Source organism: Entelurus aequoreus, linkage group LG08 (genome assembly GCF_033978785.1).
Source record: "Entelurus aequoreus isolate RoL-2023_Sb linkage group LG08, RoL_Eaeq_v1.1, whole genome shotgun sequence".
Taxonomy (NCBI): Eukaryota; Metazoa; Chordata; class Actinopteri; order Syngnathiformes; family Syngnathidae; genus Entelurus; species Entelurus aequoreus.
Window position 1 is genome coordinate 4,327,815 of NC_084738.1, and position 20,155 is coordinate 4,347,969.

A 20,155-nucleotide genomic window follows, 5' to 3' on the forward strand; every position below is an offset into this window, starting at 1 on the left:
CAGTAGGCCTCTCACTTAAAATGCTTAGTTTGAGATATTGTCGTCGATGGTATTAAAAGCTTTATCGTCGGACAAATTGACATAATTTGTATTGTCTGTATCGTGCTACCCTACCACTTTTGACATTCCTCCATGCACACACACACACACACACACACACACACACACACACACACACACACACACACACACACACACACACACACACACACACACACACACACACACGCACACGACTACTTTAAACGGCGGGTCAGCTGCCTCATCTTCCTTCAGGGCCTCTTCTGTTGATTGTTTAGTCTGAGGACTCCCCCACCCCTGGCTGGCTTGCCCGGCAGCCACAGACCAGGCAGCAAGAGGACCATTGTGACCAGTGGGACTTATCCCTTGCAGAATAACAATGAGACTCCATCCCCGCAGTAAAAGAGGCCAGAAAGCAAAGCGTCACGTCTTTAGAGGCTTCTGATGGTGTCTATCGAGCATCGCGTTCTGCCTTGCTTGGTCAAGTTCTTGCCAGTGTTGGTCCATACTAGGGTTGTACGGTATACCAATATTACCGCGATACTAATGAATCATATTCGGTACTATACCGCCTCTGAAAAGCCGTTTAACCTGACTTCCTCATGACATGTTGATTAGAAAAAAATAAAAATCAGCACAAATTGTTCTATTCATTTTGTTTTGTAATTGTTTTTATATATATTATGCTCTCGGGTTAATGTTGCTGCTCAATTTGAATGTATCATTATTTATTGACTTTATTTAATTTTATTATTCAGTATTAAATGGTTCACGTTGGTCATAAAAAAAATTTATTTTTTAAACAAGGATTACATTTTGGGGGAATTTCAGGCAAATGAATGCCCTTTAAAGGCCTACTGAAAGCCACTACTAGCGATCACGCAGTCTGATAGTTTATATATCAATGATGACATCTTAACATTGCAACACATGCCAATACGGCCGGGTTAACTTATAAAGTGACATTTTAAACTTCCCGCCACACTTCCGGTTGAAAAACTCCTTTGGATGTGATTTATGCGCGTGACGTCACAAAAGCAACGGAAGTGGTTGTACCCCATCTGACCCGATAGAAAAACCTCTTGTTTTCTTCGACAAAATTCCACAGTATTGTGGACATCTGTGTTGGTGAATCTTTTGCAATTTGTTTAATGAACAATGGAGGCTGCAAAGAAGAACGTTGTAGGTGGGATCGATCGGTGTCTTAGCGGCTAAGTACAATACTTACAGCAACACAACAAGGACTACTTACCCTGATAACAGACGCCTAGCCGATGCTTGCCGCCAAACCCACGGATGAAGTCCTTCGTCGCGCCGTCGATCGCTGGAACGCAGGTGAGCACGGCTGTTGATGGGAAGATGAGGGCTGGCTGGCGTAGGTGGAGCGCTAATGTTTTATCATAGTTCTGTGAGGTCCGGTTGCTAAGTTGCTAAATTAGCCTTAGCGTCGTTAGCAACAGCATTGTTAAGCCTTACCAGGCTGAGAATTTTTAACCGTGTAGTTACATGTACATGGTTTAATAGTATTGTTGATCTTCTGTCTATCCTTCCAGTCAGGGGTTTATTTCTTTTGTTTCTATCTTCATTTGAGAACGATGCTAGCACGTTAGCTCAGTAGCTAAGTGTGTCACCGATGTATTGTCTTGGAGATAAAAGGGACTTTAAATGTCCATTTCGCGTTCTCGACTCTCATTTTCAAGAGGATATAGTATCCCAGGTGGTTTAAAATACAAATCCGTGATCCACAATAGAAAAAGGAGAGAGTGTGGAATCCAATGAGCCAGCTTGTAACTAAGTTACGGTCAGAGCGAAAAAAGATACGTCCATCACTGCCTCTCAAGTCCTTCACTGTAACGTTCCTCATCTACGAATCTTTCATCCTCGCTCAAATTAATGGGGTAATCATCACTTTCTCGGTCCGAATCTCTCTCGCTCCATTGTAAACAACGGGGAATTGTGAGGAATACTAGCTCCTGTGACGTCACGCTACTTCCGCTACAGGCAAGGCTTTTTTTTTATCAGCGAGCAAAAGTTGCGAACTTTATCGTCGATTTTCTCTACTAAATCCTTTCAGCAAAAATATGGCAATATCGCAAAATGATCAAGTATGACACATAGAATGGATCTGCTATTCCCGTTTAAATAAATAAAAAATCATTTCAGTAGGCCTTTAAATTCTTCTGTTACAGATTAATATAAAAGTAATTATTTTCTGTGAGTTGATCTGTATTTCTTTCGTTTTTGTTTATTGTAACTGTTAATAAGGATGTAATATTATGCAGAGGTGTACTCATAACAATTTTAGGACCAATAGTCGCGGCTGAAAGTGTAACAGAAAATGATTGAGAAGCACTGCTCTTAAGCAAAGGTACTTTGACTTGAGTACAATTTTTGGCTGCTCTACCCACCTCTGGTTGCAAAGCTCACCTGTCCCTGATTGGCAATCAGGAGAATTCTTAAGCCAGTGTTGTATTCTGTTTGTGTTGCTTTGTTTTCACCTGCACGTCACCTGCCGTCTCTGCATCTTGGTGTCACGCCACAATATCTTTTTTTAATGGATTTCATGTTTAAGCTTAAGTACCTGAATGTTTTAGAGTCAGGTTAAGTTTGACAATTGTTTTGAAAAATACAGGGTGATATAATTATATTTAAAATGTTCGGCATGTTCGACCTGTTTTACATAAACAATGAAACTACAAAACTTAGTTTGAAATTTATGGAATGATATAATTTTCTTGTTTTTAGACGGCACAATGACATACTTTTGTTTGTTGTTTTTTTTTAAAAACTAATTTTAAAAGTATTTTATTAAGATTCTATGTAATATTTTTACTAAAACGGTATCTCTAATCACCTAAATACTTCAGAACAGGGGTCCTCAACGTTTTCCAGTTCATGGACCCCCAAACTGACGGGCAGAAGGAACGGGGACCCCCTTCTTGTAAATCCTGTATAAAATTGTGTTGTACTATAAACTGGTACTAAAAGGTACATTGTTATTGTGCAATTAGAAGGAAAAAAAATCTCTTTCTCAGCAGCTGTAGTTGCAGTTGTAATACACTTTTCCACCACTTGTGGCAGTAATGACAACACAAGAAGTATGGAGCTAAAGTCATAGAGAATGTTCTTAAGGGCCAAAATTATGACTAATATGGTGAAGCTGTTTTTTCATTTGCACTTTTATTTTATTGACCATTTATTTAAGAACTACAAATAGTATTATTATATATACATGTATTGATGTATTTTTCATCAGTTTTATAAATCCCTTCTTTGGCAATATATTTGATTAGAATTTATGACCTAAGCCTTGATAGCAATCTTTGTGATTAACACATGGTTGCATATCATTTCTCCATTTGACGAGGTTTATCCCAGTGATTCTCAAACTGTGGTAATGCCAAAGAAGTCTATAAATATGTAATATACCGTATTTTTCGGACCATAGGGCGCACCGGATTATAAGGCGCACTGCCGATGAATGGTCTATTTGTTTTAAAATCTTTTTTCATATATAAGGCGCACCGGATTATAGGATGCATTAAAGGAGTCTTATATTTTTTTTTTTTTGTAAATGTAAAACATTTCCTTGTGGTCTACATAACATGTAATGGTGGTTCTTTGGTCAAAATGTTGCATAGATGATGTTTTACAGATCATCTTCAAGCCGCTTTCTGACAGTCGCTTCAGGATGCGCCGTTTTGTGGGCGGTCTTATTTACGTGGCTCACCTTCGACAGCGTCTTCTCCCCGTCATCTTTGTTGTAGCGGTGTAGCGTGCAAGGACGGGAGCGGAAGAAGTGTCAAAAGATGGCGCTAACTGTTTTAATGACATTCAGACTTTACTTCAATCAATAACCGAAACGTGTTCCGTGAAAACCTGTCCGACCGGAACTCTAATAACTAAAGTTCCTTGGGTGAATAATGTAAACTCACTACACCGGTATGTTTTAGCGCTTTCATGGCGAGTTTACTGACAGATATAAGTAAGAACTTTACACTACTTTATATTAGAAATGGCAACAGCGGAGGATGAATGTCCCATAACAAGAAGATAGAGAAAAAGAAGAAGCTTATCGACTACGGTGTCGCCACGGACTACAAAGGCGGACACGCGCAATTTTTCAGGATTTATGCAGATCCCAAATACAGATCAGCAGGTACCAGAAGGTAAGAAAAGTTGCTTTTGCATAATATTGCGAAACAAAACGCCAGATAACATGGCTTACCTTATACACACACCATAATAATACTCGTATGTAGAAGCACATCAAACGGTGCAGCCTACACTTATCTCTTATGTTTGACTGCCATCTACTCGTCACACTTATCATTATACCATGTACCAAATAAAATTGCTTTGAGGCAAGGCAACTTTATTTGTATAGCGCTTTTCATACACAAGGCAGACTCAAAGTGAAATGAAAGAAAATAAAAGCAACATTAAAATGCAGACAGTAAAAATACAAACAGTGTGGACGTTAAAAGTTAAAAGGTTAAAAGATTTAGCTGAAAGCTAAGGTGAACATAAAAGTCTTCAGTCTAGTTTCAAAAGTAGTCAGAGTTGGGGAGAGTCTGACATCTTCAGGAAGTTTATTCCAGCTATTTGTTGCATAGTGACTGAATGATGCGCTCCCTTGATTTGACTTTACTCTGGTAACCGCTAACAGATTGCTCTCAGAAGATCTTAGTGATCTAGAGGGCTTATATAGTGGGAGCATATCAGTGATATACTTGGGCCCTAGACCATGTAGTGATTTATATGTGAGCAGATCAATTCTCTGATGTACAGGGAGCCAATGTAAGGATTTAAGGATTGGTGTAATGTGCTCACATTTTTTGGTCTTTGTTAGAACTCTAGCAGCAGCGTTCTGAACAAGCTGTAGCTGCCTGACACTTTTTTTGGGAAGACCTGCAAGGAGACCATTACAATAGTCTATCCTACTGGTAATAAAGGCATGTACAAGTTTTTCAAAGTCTTGAGCTGACATGAGCCCTCTAAGTCTTTTTACATTTTTGAGGTGATAGTAGGCCGATTTTGTTACTGATTTGATGTGACTGTCGAAATGTAAATCAGAATCTAAAATAACCCCAAGATTTCTGGCTTTATTTGAGGTTTTCAGGGACAGTGATTGAAGGTGTTGGGCGGGTAAGCTCAACCAAACCTTTTCCTTACATTAGGGAGCACCGGGTTATAAGGCGCACCGTCGAGTTTTGAGGAAAAATAAGGATTTTAAGTGCGCCTTATAGTCCGGAAAATATGGTATGAGGAGTATCATTGATGATGATGTTTGTGCTTTGGGTGTAATGTTACAGTAGCCAAAAATATTAAATATACTTGTTAAATAAAAATTCTGCCTTGTTTATAATGAATAATTAGACCTACTATGCTACTGTATTTGAATGTTTGTCGTTATTAAGTTAAAGTTAAAGTACCAATGATTGTCACACACACACTAGGTGTGGTGAAATTTGTCCTCTGCATTTGACCCATCCCCTTGATCACCCCCTGGGAGGTGAGGGGAGCAGTGGGCAGCAGCGTAGCCGCGCCCGGGAATCATTTTTGGTGATTTAACCCCCAATTCCTACCCTTGATGCTGAGTGCCAAGCAGGGAGGTAATGGCTCCCATTTTTATAGTCTTTGGTATGACTCGGCCGGGGTTTGAACTCACAACCTACCCATCTCAGGGCGGACACTCTAACCACTAGGCCACTGATTGGGGTGCCTGGAGAGTTTTTTGAGGTTGTACTTGGTGAACAAAGTTTGAGAACCACAGGTTTGTCCTGTTAAACTGTAAATAGGTCAGGTATACTTCTTGAATACATTTGAAATCAAGAGTAAGATTAGTATTTCAGGGTTGTTATTTGAGTGTGGCCCAACAGAGGTTAAGAACCCTTGGTTTAGAACAGGGGTAACCAACGCGGTGCCCGCGGGCACCAGGTAGCCCGTAAGGACCAGATGAGTAGCCCGCTGGCCTGTTCTAAAAATAGCTCAAATAGCAGCACTTACCAGTGAACTGCCTCTATTTTTTAAATTGTATTTCTTTACTAGCAAGCTGGTCTCGCTTTGCTCGACATTTTTCATTCTAAGAGAGACAAAACTCAAATAGAATTTGAAAATCCAAGAAAATATTTTAAAGACTTGGTCTTCACTTGTTTAAATAAATTCATTATTTTTTTTACTTTGCTTCTTATAACTTTCAGAAAGACAATTTTAGAGAAAAAATACAACCTTAAAAATGATTTTAGGATTTTTAAACACATATACCTTTTTACCTTTTAAATTCCTTCCTCTTCTTTCCTGACAATTTAAATCAATGTTCAAGTATTTTTTTTTTTTTTTATTGTAAAGAATAATAAATACATTTTAATTAAATTTTTCATTTTAGCTTCTGTTTTTTCGACGAAGAATATTTGTGAAATATTTCTTCAAACTTATTATGATTAAAATTCAAAAAAATTATTCTGGCAAATCTAGAAAATCTGTAGAATCAAATTTAAATCTTATTTCAAAGTATTTTGAATTTCTTTTAAAATGTTTGTTCTGGAAAATCTAGAAGAAATAATGATTTGTTAGAAATATAGCTTGGTCCAATTTGTTATATATTCTAACAAAGTGCAGATTGGATTTTAACCTATTTAAAACATGTCATCAAAATTCTAAAATTAATCTTAATCAGGAAAAATTACTAATGATGTTCCATAAATTCTTTTTTTAATTTTTTCAAAAAGATTCGAATTAGCTAGTTTTTCTCTTCTTTTTTTCGGTTGAATTTTGAATGTTAAAGAGTCGAAATTGAAGATAAACTATGTTTCAAAATTTAATTGTCATTTTTTTTCGTGTTTTCTCCTCTTTTAAACCGTTCAATTAAGTGTAAATATCATTAATTATTAATAATAACATAGAGTTAAAGGTAAATTGAGCAAACTGGCTATTTCTGGCAATTTATTGAAGTGTGTATCAAACTGGTAGCCCTTCGCATTAATCACTACCCAAGAAGTAGCTCTTGCTTTCAAAAAGGTTGGTGACCCCTGGTTTAGAATCTGTGTCAAGCATGCAGATTTTTTTTTAAATTAATGATTATGTTTCCATTAATTTTTCATCCAATCGATAAAAGCGACCCCGCCTCACAACATGACATTAGCACCACTTCCAACATGCTGAGCAGCTGATTATTCAGGGGTAAAGTTTGAGGGGGTGGGAGGGGGGTATGTAATGTGAGGTTCCATCCTGTATCTCGGTCTTTCATGGTGTTCCAAGTGAAAGCAGGTTACCTGTTTGATGACAGGAGAGCCTTGGTCGTGTGTCCGCCACGTCTTCCTGTGACTTCTCCCCTCGTCTGCAACGTGAAGGCAAAACAAAGTGGTCACATTTTCCAACAACTTGTGCTCCTCCTCTCTTAAACACACACACACACACACACACACACACACACACACACACACACACACACACACACACACACACACACACACACACACACACACACACACACACACACACACACACACACACACATACTTGTATTTCTTACCTTTTTGAGACCTGAGAAAAAAGCCTCCCTCTTTTGGACCAGCCTTTCTAGATATATAAAGATGTGTATTTACAACATTAATAATATATACATACTATGCAAATATAAAAAAGCTTGTTGTGAAAAATGAGTTGGAATTTCGCAAGAAAAAGGTCACAATTTCACAAGAAAAATTTTGGCGGTGTTATAATAAAAGTCGTCATTTTACTCAGCGCGAGTCGAAATTTTGCGAGAAAAACTGAACATTTGTGCAATATTGTGATAAAAAAAAAATGGAATTGTACTCAATAACAGTCGCAATGTTGCAAGAAAAGTAGGGATGTCCGATAATGGCTTTTTGCCGATATCCGATATTCCGATATTGTCCAACTCTTTAATTACCGATACCGATATCAACCGATACCGATATCAACCGATATATGCAGTCGTGGAATTAACACATTATTATGCCTAATTTGGACAACCATGTATGGTGAAGATAAGGTACTTTTTAAAAAATTAATCAAATAAAATAAAAACATTTTCTTGAATAAAAAAGAAAGTACAACAATATAAAAACAGTTACATAGAAACTAGTAATTAATGAAAATTTGTAAAATTAACTGTTAAAGGTTAGTACTATTAGTGGAGCAGCAGCACGCACAATCATGTGTGCTTACGGACTGTATCCCTTGCAGACTGTATTGATATATATTGATATATAATGTAGGAAGCAGAATATTAATAACAGAAAGAAATGGGGGGAGGGAGGTTTTTTGGGTTGGTGCACTAATTGTAATTGTATCTTGTGTTTTTTATGTTGATTTAATTTAAAAAAAAAACAAAAAAAACCCCCGATACCGATAATAAAAAAACCGATACCGATAATTTCCGATATTACATTTTAACGCATATATCGGCCGATAATATCGGCCTGCCGATATTATCGGACATCTCTAAAGAAAAGCTTGCAATTTTGGCAATTTTATGAAAAGAGTCATACTTTTACTCGACAAAAGTCACAGTTTTATAACAAAACTTTACATTTTGGCAACATTATAATAATATTTGGAATTTTACTTGGCAAAATGATGACAAAAGTCATAAATTTACTAAAAAAAAATTCAGTATTTTACAAGAACAAAAAAAAGGCAATATTGTGATAAAAGCCAGAATTTTATTATGACAAATGTCACCATTTTGCATTAACAATAACAAGTAATCATTTTACGATAATTGTTTGCAATATTACAGAAACAGAAAGAATATGAGATTTTAGTTTATTTATTTTTTTGAATTTTTTGTTTGTAATTGGTTTTTAATCTTCATTATTTACTTCAGGTTATTACAGTATGTCTATATATACATTCAAAAGTTTGGGGTCACATTGAAATGTCCTTATTTTTGAAGGAAAAGCACTGTACTTTTCAATAAAGATAACTTTAAACTAGTCTTAACTTGAAAGAAATACACTCTATACCAGGGGTGGGCAATTAATTTTTACCGGGGGCCGCATGAGCAACCCGAGCACTGCTGGAGGGCCACACCGACAATATTTCAATTAAATTTTGCTCAAATTATTTTTGATATACCGTAAGATAGATAATAATAATAATAATAATATTTTCATTTAACCTAACTTATCTTTATACAAAAGCAGATGGCTTTTGATGGTTTTATTTTTAACACTTTCTTACACAACACTTCCTGATGTATATTACAATACAAAAATTTCAATTTCTGTCACTTTATCCTGCATCCTCTTTGTTGTAGAACCTTTATTTAACCAGATAAGAAAACGTTGTGAACGTAGCACGCCTGTAAGGTGATTGGCGAAGAAGGAGGAAGCGTTGCTGTTGCGGAAATGAGGAGTGAGGATTGGTTTTCCTTTTGGAAAGAACGAGATAAGTTGAGCTGTGTTAGTATAGCATGCTCAATAAAAGTTTAAAAAGTGCATCAGACTTGGTGTGCACTTCTTCTGGACGCTACAATTGATGTCAGAAGTGGGATGAAATGCCTCCCAGTTCGCCTTGCCATCAAACCTGGGAGTCTCCATTGAGGGCGGAATTCCCCCCGTGGCAAGCAGCGTGGCTGCACCTGTAAACGCTCTCTCTCTCTCTCTCTCTCTCTCTCTCTCTCTCTCTCTCTCTCTCTCTCTCTCTCTCTCTCTCTCTCTCTCTCTTTGCGGCGAGCTCCTCACGTGGCACGTACCTCCCGATGACGTAGCACACAAACAGTGCAGTATGCGCAAAGTTTTACTTCTGCCACCAATTGTAGCGTCCAGAAGAAGTGCACATCAAGTCTGACGCTCTTTTTAAACTTTTATTGAGCAAGCTATACTAACACAGCTCAACATATCTCGTTCCTTCCACACGCACGTCTCCTCACTCCTCATTTACGCAACTCAAGAAGACAACATCTACTTCAGCAGGTCGTTACACTATATTCTTTAAAGACAGCAACGTGTGTACCACAAATAAGCACACAGCTTTACCTTTACTTGGCAGTCCATGTCTTTTTTAAAACACGCCATTCGTCATCAACTTTTCTCTTTTTAGCGTCTCGGGGATAACCGGGCATCACTTGTCGCTGTGCGCCTTCCCTCACAGGACATACGCATATATAACACTTTTCAAAATAAAAGCAGCACAGTTGTATTGCACGCACGACAAAGATGTTTTTTAAAATTTATTTTGTAATTTGTGATTGCCACTGCGCGCACGAGCATACGTCCACACGGAAGTAATACAAATAACGCTTTTCAAAACAAAAGCAGCACCGTTGTATTGCACACTCGAAATAAATGCTTTTTAAAATTTATTTTGTAATTTATAATTGGCCTCACGCGGGCCGGACAGGGACGTACAAAGGGCCGGATGCGGCCCGCGGGCCGCACAATGCCCAGGTCTGCTCTATACATTGCTAATGTGGTAAATGACTATTCTAGCTGCAAATGTCTGCTTTTTGGTGCAATATCTACATAGGTGTATAGAGGCCCATTTCCAGCAACTATCACTCCAGTGTTCTAATGGTACAATGTGTTTGCTCATTGGCTCAGAAGGCTAATTGATGATTAGAAAACCCTTGTGCAATCATGTCCACACATCTGAAAACACTTTAGCTCGTTACAGAAGCTACAAAACTGACCTTCCTTTGAGCAGATTGACTTTCTGGAGCATCACATTTGTGGGGTCAATTAAACGCTCAAAATGGCCAGAAAAACAGAACTTTCATCTGAAACTCCACAGTCTATTCTTGTTCTTAGAAATGAAGGCTATTCCACTAAATTGTTTGGGTGACCCCAAACTTTTGAACGATAGTGTATATTTTTCATTTATTTATTAATTTTGGCCAAAGGGGGCGCTATTCAATTTCTTACACACACTTGTTATTTCATATGTCGGCCTGACGGGGAGCACTTCAAATTTTTACACACACTTGTTATTTCATATCTTGACCAGAGGGGGAGCACTTTTAAAAGCGACACAGTCAATTTGAAAAGTCCCTCCTTTTTGGGACCACCATCATTTTGATAGATTTCACCACCAGGGGTGCAAATGAGACATTAGATGTTCTATTAGATGTAATAGTTTTCCGTATTGGGACTATGATTTATGTCCTAACTTGTTCACCTGTCCTTATATGGAAGCTACTTTTCCTTGTTGATGTCTCAAGAAGGGTAGAAATACAAGAACACACACACACACACACACACACACACACACACACACACACACACGCTCACTCTCGAATGTTTGGCGTGACACAGTGACAATGTTGACAGTGTCAATAATGGACGTTAGCGCCACAAAGTGACTCCTGCGCCTCCTCGGAGACTCTCTCACTGACAGGAAGTGGTCACGTCTCTCCACAGGTGGCATCTTTGGCCTCCCCGGCGACATTTCCACACGCTGTGGCTGCTGCTGTTGCCATGCCGACCGACCCGCTTTCACTTTGGGAGACCCCCGCCTCCACTGAACGCAGTGGAGAGGAATTCTTATTTCAAGGTAGAACGTGGGGAGACCAGTTTGAAAAAGGTGCCTCTTTTGGGCAGAAAAAGCAAGTGATTGGAGCTGGAAAAAACTCAAATATTGTGTCAGTTATTTGTGTTCCATCTGACTCAGCCAATGTCTGGGCGGGGAGGGAAAAAAGCCACAGACTAATTTGCGATGCTCCCTCCCACTACCGGAAGAATGGGATCATTCCTCCAGCAGTGTTAGTGCCCATCTTAGTCCTGATGGCCTATTACCCAGCAGGCACAAGACATTGATACAACGTTGATTATACGTACATGTCCGTAAAAACTGACAAAATACTTGTATTTGTATATTGAGACAACGTTGATGTCCAACGTTGGATTGGGAAATTACCAAATTTCAATGGTTAAATCAACGTCACAACCTGACTTTGAATAAATGTTGTCAAAAAGCATGTTGTTTCAATGTTTGTGTTGTAAAATATTGGTTGGGAAATGACCAAAATTCAATGGTCAAATCAATTTCAGAACCCAACATTGATTAAACGTCGTCAAAAAGCATGTAGTTTCAACGTTGTATTTGTGTTGTAGAATATTTGTTGGAAAATGACCAAAATTCAATGGTCAAATCAACATCACAACCCAACATTGATTAAACGTTGTCAAAAAGCATGTTGTTTCAATGTTTGTGTTGTAAAATATTGGTTGGTAAATGAGCAAAATTCAATGGTCAAATCAACGTCAAAACCCACCATTGATTAAACGTCATCAAAAAGCATGTAGTTTCAATGTTGTATTTGTGTTGTAAAATATTGGTGTGGAAAATGACCAACATTCAATGGTCAAATAAACATCGGAACCAAACATTGATTAAACGTTGTCAAAAAGCATGTAGTTTCAATGTTGTATTTGTGTTGTAGAATATTGGTTGGAAAATGACCAAAATTCAATGGTCAAATCAACGTCAGAACCCAACATTGATTAAACGTTGTCAAAAAGCATGTTGCTTCAATGTTCGTGTTGTAAAATATTGGTTAGGAAATGACCAAAATTCAATGGTCAAATCAACGTCGCAACCTGACATTGAATAAACGTCGTCAAAAAAAAAAGAAGTTGTATCAACGTTGTTTTTGTGTTGTAGAATATTGGTTGGAAAATTACAAAAATTCAATGGTCAAATCAACGTCAGAACCCAACATTGATTAAACATTGTCAAAAAGCATGTTACTTCAATGTTCGTGTTGTAAAATATTGGTTAGGAAATGACCAAACTTCAATGGTCAAATCAACGTTAAAACCCAACATTGATTAAATGTCGTCAAAATGCATGTTGTTTCAATGTTTGTGTTGTAAAACATTGGTTTGGAAATGAGCAAAATTCAATGGTCAAATCAACATCGGAACCCAACATTGATTAAACGTCGTCAAAAAGCATGTTGTTTCAACGTTGTATTTGTGTTGTAAAATATTGGTTGGGAAATGACCAAAATTCAATGGTCAAATCAACGTCAGAACCCAACATTGATTAAACGTCGTCAAAAAGCATGTTGTTTCAATGTTTGTGTTGTAAAATATTGGTTGAGAAATGAGCAAAATTCAATGGTCGAATCAACGTCAGAACCCAACATTGATTAAACGTCGTCAAAAAGCATGTTGTTTCAACGTTGTATTTGTGTTGTAAAATATTGGTTGGAAAATTTAAAAAATTCAATGGTCGAATCAACGTCAGAACCCAACATTGATTAAACGTTGTCAAAAAGCATGTTGTTTCAATGTTCGTGTTGTAAAATATTGGTGTGGAAAATGACCAACATTCAATGGTCAAATCAACGTCAGAACCCAACATTGATTAAACGTCGTCAAAAAGCATGTTGTTTCAACGTTGTATTTGTGTTGTAAAATATTGGTTGGGAAATGACCAACATTCAATGGTCAAATCAACGTCAGAACCCAACATTGATTAAACGTTGTCAAAAAGCATGTAGTTTCAATGTTTGTGTTGTAAAATATTGGTTGGTAAATGAGCAAAATTCAATGGTCAAATCAACGTCAGAACCCAACATTGATTAAACGTTGTCAAAAAGCATGTTGTTTCAATGTTCGTGTTGTAAAATATTGGTTAGGAAATGACCAAAATTCAATGGTCGAATCAACGTCAGAACCCAACATTGATTAAACGTTGTCAAAAAGCATGTAGTTTCAATGTTGTATTTGTGTTGTAAAATATTGGTGTGGAAAATGACCAAAATTCAATGGTCAAATCAACGTCAGAACCCAACATTGATTAAACGTTGTCAAAAAGCATGTTGTTTCAATGTTTGTGTTGTAAAATATTGGTTAGGAAATGACCAACATTCAATGGTCAAATCAACGTCAGAACCCAACATTGATTAAACGTTGTCAAAAAGCATGTTGTTTCAACGTTGTATTTGTGTTGTAAAATATTGGTTAGGAAATGACCAACATTCAATGGTCAAATCAACATCAGAACGTGACATTGATTAAACGTTGTCAATAAGCATGTTGTTTCAATGTTTGTGTTGTAAAATATTGGTTAGGAAATGACCAACATTCAATGGTCAAATCAACATCAGAACCCAACATTGATTAAACGTCGTCAATAAGCATGTTGTTTCAATGTTTATGTTGTAAAATATTGGTTAGGAAATGACCAAAATTCAATGGTCAAATCAACATCAGAACGTGACATTGATTAAACGTTGTCAAAAAGCATGTAGTTTCAATGTTGTATTTGTGTTGTAAAATATTGGTTAGGAAATGACCAAAATTCAATGGTCAAATCAACGTCAGAACCCAACATTGATTAAACGTTGTCAAAAAGCATGTTGTTTCAATGTTTGTGTTGTAAAATATTGGTTCGTAAATGACCAAAATTCAATGGTCAAATCAACGTCAGAACCCAACATTGATTAAACGTCGTCAAAAAGCATGTTGTTTCAACGTTGTATTTGAGTTGCTCAACGTCAGGATCTAATTCAACAAGTTCTCAGCGTTATTTTAATGTCTTGTGCCTGCTGGGTAAGCTTTAGCTAAACAGCATGTGGGCACAGACCCGCTGGAAATGGGACAGCATATCCAAACAGAAAGACTGTTATTTTGTCTCTTTTTTTTTTTTTTTGGCAACATTGTGCTCATTACCCTTGAGCAATTTTCGATTTGGATGATTTTATTCTGGTTGAAAAAGATTCAAAGACCTTCACTCTGGTTAAAAGTACTTCTGCTAAATTGTTGACGGTCGAGGACATAACAGGAGATGACAGCCAGAGGGAATGTCTGGAATTCATAACAGCTTCATTTCCTTTCCTGGACTAAACACCATTAGGATCTTTTATGGTTTGATGTCCTCAAACCAGTTAAGTTTACGATATTTTGATAAGAGCGCAATTTGATTTAATTAGAGATAAATGCCTCTGTTCCGCCTGCACAATGCAAATACGCAGCAAGTGACTCCGTTTTTGCACACCCCACTATTCGGTTTTAAAACTGTTCGCCAAACGTTAGCCCCGGTTTTTGCACACCGTCTCGGGTATCGTACGGCCGAAACTATGAATGCAACAAACTTGTTCGTCTGTCTGCGTATCAGAATCAAGAGCCCAAACAAAAGAATCCCTCTGCTGGAGTTTAGAACAACTGGCCAAACAACCCACCCTGGGGCCAAAGAAAGTTGTGAGTTGTAGAACAGTGCTGTGGGGTTGCAGGCTCACGACAGTGTGACATGTTGAGCCATGAAGTTTTATTTGTGTGATTGCATAAGTTGTGCGTTCCTGGATACGACTCTGGTGCTAAAAAGGTGAGAAACGCGATTAAATTCAAGAAATAACTCGTGGAAAAGTGCCAAGGTGGCATCCGATGGCTTTTCCCTCACCAACAAGAAAGGTAAGAGAAACGGTCAATGTCCATTCGTCCATTCCATTCATCATTCACATGTAATTTACATTGATTTCTGCATGTAAAACTTTAATCATTCTTCATAAACCGTGTTTTGTGTTCATAAATCCGGGTTAATCGGATTTGGATTATATTTAATTGTAAAATTTGAGCACGATTTGGCCGTTGTTTGACCTTTGGAATGGATTTATTATGGGGCCGCATGGTAGCTCGCGGCAGGACCCCAGGATGCAGAGACAGGAGGCGACGTGCAGTTATAATGGTGATTTAATCCTCAAAAGAGGGCGCCAGAGGACAAGGCTGGATCATTGTAGCTCGCCTATTAGCATAAGCAATAGGGATGGGAATCGAAAACTGGTTCTGATACCAGTTTTGCAATTTCTTGAAATCGCTTGCCATTTTTTTAAAACGAACTTCTGGGGGAGGATGAAGCCATCACTTCCGGTAACTCTCTACAGATACTCGCTACACATAGTCACACACATATACATTTTGGATTACTGTATTTTTCGGAGTATAAGTCGCTCCGGAGTATAAGTCGCACCGGCCGAAAATGCATAATAAAGAAGGAAAAAACATATATAAGTCGCACTGGAGTATAAATCGCATTTTTTTGGGAATTTTATTTGATAAAACCCAACACCAAGAATAGACATTTGAAAGGCAATTTAAAATGTGTAAAGAATAGTGAACAACAGGCTGAATAAGTGTACGTTATATGAGGCATAAATAACCAACTGAGAACGTGCCTGGTATGTTAAAGGCCTACTGAAAGCCACTACTAGCGACCACGCAGTCTGATAGTTTATATATCAATGATGAAATCTTAACATTGCAACACATGCCAATACGGCCGGGTTAACTTATAAAGTGACATTTTAAATTTCCCGCCACACTTCCGGTTGAAAACGTCTATGTATGATGACGTATGCGCGTGACGTCAATGGTTGATACGGAAGTATTCGGACCCATTGAATCCAATACAAAAAGGTCTGTTTTCATCCCAAAACTCCACAGTATTCTGGACATCTGTGTTGGTGAATCTTTTGCAATTTGTTTAATGAACAATGAAGACTGCAAAGAAGAAAGCTGTAGGTGCGATTGGTGTATTAGCGGCGGACTACAGCAACACAACCAGGAGGACTTTGAGATGGATAGCAGACGCGCTACCGTGAGTACAGCTTTGGCTTCCAAACATTTGATCGCTTGCCCGTATGTGCGTGTCGCTATGTGCTTGTCACGTACGTATCTTTGGGGAAATATATGTTTCTTGCCGACTCTGATGGCGGCCGCGGTGTCATCGAAAGCTACAACGCCCGCCGCCGCCGTCCCGTAGCTAAGTTAGCTTCAATGGTGTCGTTAGCAACAGCATTGTTAAGCTTTGCCAAGCTGGAAATTATTAACCGTGTATTTACATGTCCATGGTTTAATAGTATTGTTGATCTTATGTATATCCTTCCAGTCAGGGGTTTATTTATTTTGTTTCCATCTGCATTTGAGCCCGATGCTATCACGTTAGCTCAGTAGCTAAAGAGCTTCGCCGATGTATTGTCGTGGAGATAAAAGTCACTGTGAATGTCCATTTCGCGTTCTCGACTCTCATTTTCAAGAGGATATAGTATCCCAGGTGGTTTAAAATACAAATCCTTGATCCACAATAGAAAAAGGAGAAAGTGTGGAATCCAGTGAACCCTTGTACCTAAGTTACGGTCAGAGCGAAAAAAGATACGTCCTGCACTGCACGCTAGTCCTTCACTCTCACTTTCCTCATCCACGAATCTTTCATCCTCGCTCAAATTAACGGGGTAATCGTCACTTTCTCGGTCCGAATCTCTCTCGCTGCATTGTAAACAATGGGAAAATGTGAGGAGTCCTTCCTCCGGTGACGTCACGCTACTTCCGGTACAGGCAAGGCTTTTTTTAATCAGCGACCAAAAGTTGCGAACTTTATCGTCGTTGTTCTCTACTAAATCCTTTCAGCAAAAATATGGCAATATCGCGAAATGATCAAGTATGACACATAGAATGGATCCGCTATCCCCGTTTAAATTAAAAAATGTCATTTCAGTAGGCCTTTAACATAACATATTATGGTAAGAGTCATTCAAATAACTATAACATATAGAACATGCTATACGTTTACCAAACAATCTGTCACTCCTAATCGCTAAATCCCATGAAATCTTATACGTCTAGTCCAGGGGTCGGCAACCCAAAATGTTGAAAGAGCCATATTGGACCAAAAATACAAAAACAAATCTGTCTGGAGCCGCAAAAAAGTAAAAGCCATATTACATGTGTCATGAGATATAAATGTAATTAAGAGGACTTAAAGGAAACTAAATGAGCTCAAATATAGCTACAAATGAGGCATAATGATGCAATATGTACATATAGCTAGCCTAAATAGCATGTTAGCATCGATTAGCTTGCAGTCATGCAGTGACCAAATATGTCTGATTAGCACTCCACACAAGTCAATAACATCAACAAAACTCACCTTTGTGCACTCACGCACAACGTTAAAAGTGTGGTGGACAAAATGAGACAGAAAAAGAAGTGGCATAAAACACGTCCTAGAAAGTCGGAGAAAGTTCTACATGTAAACAAACTATACGGTGAGTTCAAGGACCGCCAAAATAAGTAGGACAAAACGGCGCTCGCCAAATACTCGGATCAGTGAAGCATGTTTAATATAAACAGTGTGATTTATAACATGTGTCATGTTTGTCCTCCTACAGAAACCATACTAAAACAAAAAAATAGATTTTTTTCCCATCATCTTTTTCCATTCTTCATACATTTTTGAAAAATCTCCATAGAGCCACTAGGGCGGCGCTAAAGAGCCGCATGCGGCTCTAGAGCCGCGGGTTGCCGACCCCCGGTCTAGTCTCTTACGTGAATGAGCTCAATAATATTATTTGATATTTTACGGTAATGTGTTAATCATTTCACACATAAGTCGCTCCTGAGTATAAGTCGCACCCCCGGCCAAACTATGAAAAAAACTTCGACCTATAGTGAGAAAAATACGGTAGTCACACTCCATTCTATTGTTAATATATTAATAAATATAGAGTTAAACGACGTCCCTGCTGTCTTTGCCGTCTTCTTCCCCTGTACACGTAACAATGTGCCTCTTAAGGCCTCACTGTTGGCCTTGTAAGGCCACGTTAGTGCTAAACTAAACAACATTTATGCTAATTAATCTTTCTGTTATCCTTTTTTTCAAATAAGAATCGATAAGAGAACCGATAATTAATCGAATCGTAAGACAGTATCGAAAGTGGAATCGGAACTGGAAAAATCTTATCAATTCCTATCCCTAATCAGCGGTGTCGTGAATGACAACCAGGGACAGGTGTGTCTCCTGATTGTTAATCGGGAGCGAGTAAGGAAAACAGTTCTCAGAGGGAATGTGGCAACAAATGAAGACAAACAGGAAGTGATATAACAATACAAAACACAGGATACTAAGGGAAACAAACCCAAATGACCCAAAAAGTGTCTTGGGACCATGACACGGTTACTAACAAAAACCGAGGTCCGAGTTTAGTTCAACCGCTGAGTAGCAACATTTTAAAGTGCTTATAAATGTCTCCTGATGTTTTAAGCACAAATACTGAGATTTAAGTCACAATGTTGTAGGCTCTTTCGGTGGCCTTTTTCCCCAGGATGGATTACTTAGTCCTTCAAGCAGCCCAGGTCTTGACAGGACAGTCGATGTATCAACAAGACCAAGGAGGTAGAGGTGATCAAAGAATCAGTCCCAGTGAAGCACTGCAATGTTCAAAGATTAGTGGGGCTCCTTCTCCAATCAGTCTGCATCTCTGGTCTCATCTTCACGCCTCTAGCTTCCTATCTTCCCTTGTCACATTTTTCCGATCCTAGTTTCTGGTGGCCTCGACTGCCGCTCTCCAAATGGACTTCATCGTTTTGATCATGCAGTCCAATCGGTTTTTGACTGAGGACCGACACTGCAGTGCTAAGTGACTCTTGTCAGCCTCGATATAAGTCCGTGTTCCCGGCGCCATTTAGAGGATGAACATCAATTTAAAATATAAAACATGGTCTGTCATCTGTTATGTTAGCTCTTTTAAAAATGGATTTCATTCATTGTGTATGACTCACATGGACTTCTTTTTAATTAGGTGACAATGCAGCATTTGAGCCAAATGAAGCACAAACCTTGGTGCATGTTGACGCCTCCTCGACTCTTCTGAAATGTCGGAGTGATGGGTTGCTTCAGTTTCACCTGTAAACAAAATAACAGAAATGTAAGACGCCGCACATCAAACCAGTCCTGAAACTATTCGCCTTGCGGTGGGGTTGCAGAGTCACGAGGGTGTGACTTGTGCCGTAAAGCACAACAAATGGGGCTCCCACGGGCAGCTATTGTTGCTTTTTTGTAATGGGCCCCTGAAATTTTACAAGAAAAGATCGCAACAGCGCTACTTGTAATAATTCCGAGGTTGCTATTTCATTAAGACAGAGCTATTCAACTACATAAAGAGGAGGGCCACAGTTTCAAGAACCCAAGGGCTCAGGGGCCGGACATCGAAGTTTCTTCAGAAAGTGCCTCCGCAGGTTATATTCCTTTGAGACTGCGTTTTAATTGCGAAGTAAACACATTGGCTTTCACGCCGTAATGTCAATAAATTCACTATTCTCGCTGAATTAAAATGAATTATTAGTCTTGCTACTCCTTTCCAGCGTGTGCAACGAGACAAATAGTT

The 20,155-nt window shown here is 38.5% G+C and overlaps 1 protein-coding gene across 1 annotated transcript in view; it reads right to left on the reverse strand.

The window, feature by feature from the left end:
- lg08h10orf90 (linkage group 08 C10orf90 homolog) overlaps window positions 1-20,155 on the reverse strand; it is a 64,263-nt gene that overhangs the window by 27,104 nt on the left and 17,004 nt on the right. Inside the window, exons 2-4 of the mRNA XM_062055267.1 lie at window positions 19,608-19,674; window positions 18,954-18,983; window positions 7,296-7,360 (exon numbers count right to left, since the gene is read on the reverse strand). Coding sequence (XP_061911251.1) covers window positions 7,296-7,360; window positions 18,954-18,983; window positions 19,608-19,674 — 162 coding nt within the window. The remainder of the gene's footprint in view (window positions 1-7,295; window positions 7,361-18,953; window positions 18,984-19,607; window positions 19,675-20,155) is intronic.